Source organism: Lepidochelys kempii, chromosome 5 (genome assembly GCF_965140265.1).
Source record: "Lepidochelys kempii isolate rLepKem1 chromosome 5, rLepKem1.hap2, whole genome shotgun sequence".
Classification (NCBI taxonomy): Eukaryota; Metazoa; Chordata; order Testudines; family Cheloniidae; genus Lepidochelys; species Lepidochelys kempii.
This window is the reverse complement of record NC_133260.1, coordinates 133,477,814-133,481,818: the sequence shown is the minus strand read 5'-3', so window position 1 is coordinate 133,481,818 and position 4,005 is coordinate 133,477,814. Positions and strand designations below refer to the sequence as shown.

The 4,005-nt window shown below is 46.6% G+C and overlaps 1 protein-coding gene across 1 annotated transcript; it reads right to left on the bottom strand.

Annotated features, from left to right (window-relative positions):
- Positions 1–541: 541 nt before the first annotated feature.
- On the bottom strand, positions 542–2,452 carry LOC140911983 (uncharacterized). The gene is made up of 2 exons (XM_073346139.1): positions 1,651–2,452; positions 542–1,062 (listed from the first exon to the last, which is right to left on the bottom strand). The coding sequence occupies exons 1-2, from the start codon at positions 2,231–2,233 to the stop codon at positions 542–544; spliced, it is 1,104 nt and encodes a 367-aa protein (XP_073202240.1). The 5' UTR covers positions 2,234–2,452.
- Positions 2,453–4,005: the final 1,553 nt, after the last annotated feature.

The following is a 4,005-nucleotide window of genomic DNA, read 5'->3' as shown; positions in this document are numbered from 1 at the left end:
GCATTTGGACGTTTAAAGGCGCGCTGGCGCAGTTTACTGACTCGCTTAGACCTCAGCGAAACCAATATTCCCACTGTTATTACTGCTTGCTGTGTGCTCCACAATATCTGTGAGAGTAAGGGGGAGACGTTTATGGCGGGGTGGGAGGTTGAGGCAAATCGCCTGGCTGCTGGTTACGCGCAGCCAGACACCAGGGCGGTTAGAAGAGCTCAGGAGGGCGCGGTACGCATCAGAGAAGCTTTGAAAACCAGTTTCATGACTGGCCAGGCTACAGTGTGAAAGTTCTGTTTGTTTCTCCTTGATGAAACCCCCCGCCCCTTGGTTCACTCTACTTCCCTGTAAGCTAACCACCCTCCCCTCCTCCCTTTAATCACTGCTTGCAGAGGCAATAAAGTCATTGCTGCTTCACAGTCATGCATTCGTTATTCATTCATCACACAAATAGGGGGATGACTACCAAGGTAGCCCAGGAGGGGTGGTGGAGGAGGGAAGGAAAATGCCACACAGCACTTTAAGCACAGCACTTTAAAAGTTTACAACTTTAAAATTTATTGAATGACAGCCTTCTTTTTTTGGGGCAATCCTCTGTTGTGGAGTCGCTGGTTGGCCGGAGGCCCCCCCACCGCGTTCTTGGGCGTCTAGGTGTGGAGGCTATGGAACTTGGGGAGGAGGGCGGTTGGTTACAGAGGGGCAGCAGTGGCAGTCTGTGCTCCAGCTGCCTTTGCTGCAGCTCAACCATACACTGGAGCATTCTGGTTTGGTCCTGCAGCAGCCTCAGCATTGAATCCTGCCTCCTCTCATCACGCTGCCGCCACATTTGAGCTTCAGCCCTGTCTTCAGCCCGCCACTTACTCTCTTCAGCCCTCCACCTCTCCTCCCGGTCATTTTGTGCTTTCCTGCACTCTGACATTATTTGCCTCCACGCATTCGTCTGTGCTCTGTCAGTGTGGGAGGACAGCATTAGCTCGGAGAACATTTTATCTCGAGTGCGTTTTTTTTTCTTTCTAAGCTTCACTAGCCTCTGGGAAGGAGAAGATCCTGTGATCATTGAAACACATGCAGCTGGTGGAGAAAAAAAAAGGGACAGCGGTATTTAAAAAGACACATTTTATAAAACAGTCGCTACACTCTTTCAGGGTAAACCTTGCTGTTAACATTACATACATAGCACATGTGCTTTCGTTACAAGGTCGCATTTTGCCTCCTCCCACCGCGTGACTACCCCCTCAACCCTCCCCCCTCCCCGTGGCTAACAGCGGGGAACATTTCTGTTCAGCCACAGGCAAACAGCACAGCAGGAATGGGCTATACTGAGTGTCCCTGAAGAAAAGCACCCTATTTCAACCAGGTGACCATGAATTATATCTCACTCTCCTGAGGATAACACAGAGAGAGAAAGAACGGATTTTGGTTGAATGCCAGCAAACATACACTGCAATGCTTTGTTCTACAGTGATTCCCGAGTATGTGTTACTGGCCTGGAGTGATAAAAGTGTCCTACCATGAAGGACGAAATAAGGCTGCCCTCCCCAGAAACCTTTTGCAAAGGCTTTAGGACTACATCTAGGAGAACCGCAAATGCCAGGGCAAAGTAATCCTTTTACATGCTTGCTTTTAAACCATGTATAGCATTTTAAAAGGTACACTCACCAGAGGTCCCTTCTCCGCCTGCTGGGTCCAGGAGGCAGCCTTGGGTGGGTTCGGGGGGTACTGGCTCCAGGTCTAGGGTGAGAAACTGTTCCTGGCTGTCGGGAAAACCGGTTTCTCCGCTTGCTTGCTGTGAGCTATCTACAACCTCCTCCTCATCATCATCTTCTTCGTCCCCAAAACCTGCTTCCGTATTGCCTCCATCTCCATTGAAGGAGTCAAACAACACGGCTGGGGTAGTGGTGGCTGAACCCCCTAAAATGGCATGCAGCTCATCATAGAAGCGGCATGTTTGGGGCTCTGACCCAGAGCGGCTGTTCGCCTCTCTGGTTTTCTGGTAGGCTTGCCTCAGCTCCTTCAGTTTCACGCGGCACTGCTTCAGGTCCCTGTTATGGCCTCTGTCCTTCATGCCCTGGGAGATTTTCACAAAGGTTTTGGCATTTCGAAAACTGGAACGGAGTTCTGATAGCACGGATTCCTCTCCCCAAACAGCGATCAGATCCCGTACCTCCCGTTCGGTCCATGCTGGAGCTCTTTTGCGATTCTGGGACTCCATCATGGTCACCTGTGCTGATGAGCTCTGCATGGTCACCTGCAGCTTGCCACACTGGCCAAACAGGAAATGAGATTCAAAAGTTCGCGGTTCTTTTCCTGTCTACCTGGCCAGTGCATCTGAGTTGAGAGTGCTGTCCAGAGCGGTCATAATGGAGCACTCTGGGATAGCTCCCGGAGGCCAATACCATCGAATTGTGTCCACAGTACCCCAAATTCGAGCTGGGAACGTCGATTTAAGCGCTAATCCACTTGTCAGGGGTGGAGTAAGGAAATCGATTTTAAGAGCCCTTTAAGTCGAAATAAAGGGCTTCACTGTGTGGATGGGTGCAGGTTTAAATCGATTTAACGCTGCTAAATTCGACCTAAAGTCCTAGTGTAGACCAGGGCACAGAATATCAGGGTTGGAAGGGACCCCAGAAGGTCATCTAGTCCAACCCCCTGCTCGAAGCAGGACCAATTCCCAGTTAAATCATCCGAGCCAGGGCTTTGTCAAGCCTGACCTTAAAAACCTCTAAGGAAGGAGATTCTCTATGGTAGATATTGAGCTCTCGCTCTCTCGCAGTAGTAAACATTTTGGACTTGGTTTGTTTAAAAATAAGTATTTAAAGCATTTTGTTTTCATTCCAGTGATTTATAGTCAAACCAAATTCTGTAAAACTAAGCCAAAACTAGGTGAGAACTAAGCATGGGGAAATTTCAGCAAAAATAGGTTATTTCTGCTAAATTTATAACTGACTGATAGAAACACCATCTATGAAGAACCTCTGTAAAGTCTCAGCCTTAATTACAGTAGCACTAGTACAATGCCAAAACAAATGAGAAATTTAATACTATGGGCCAGATTCTCAGGTGGTGTCAATGAGCCTAGATCCTTCATCAGCTAAGGATCTGGCCCTATGAATTTTAGGGCGCATCTTTCATTATTCTATTAACTATTTATTTTTATGTTTTATACTATTCTGATAGAACAGTATAGGCTTTTGAGATCCCGCCTACATGCTGGTTTGCCAGTAATGCATTACAAAATATCCCCGTGCAGAATCATTGCTATAAACAATTCTTTCATGCCACCATCTACATTCTTGGAATTGATATTGTGTATTTTTTTTTCCTTACGGGCATGGCAGAACAGCTGAGGATACAGCCAATGAAGTCTTCTTCAGGTGTATAGTTCCAACTGGATCATTGTGGAAGGCCTGGGGTTATCCAAAACATTGTGATATTTTTCTTAATCTTCTATGTCTTCCAGCTGTGGCCTGAAAAACACACTCACATACAGGTGACACCAACTGTAAATACTCCACATTTGCCTCTCCAAAATGATTGGGGTACTACTATGGTACCTCCTAGTTCTAGGTACAGAAAGATACCATGGTTACTGCAGGCATCTCTGACAGTAAAGGTTGAATCTTTAATGGCACCCACTCTACAGTGTTAATATTTACAGATGTGTTAGCCATTGTGTGTAGAGTATCCATAATAACGGATTACCTTCTGTGAATTTGTTTCAGTGGCAATGTCTGTTCTTTTCAGAGCCAAGATAACACAGTAATGGGCACCGTATAAAGACCTAGATTAGATAAATTCATTGTATGTTCAGGACCAGCTACATCTAGGTGGACTGAAGACTGCTGCTGAGGGTTATATTTTTACATGTATTAGAGAATTGAGAGTACACTGGGGCAGGGGAATAGAAGTAAATGCCCTTACATGAGATAATTGTAAGTTTGAAGGAACAGCTGATGAGTGGGGTGGGGAGTCAAGCATATTTTGATGAAAGTGAAGCAAGGAGGCACAGAAGCA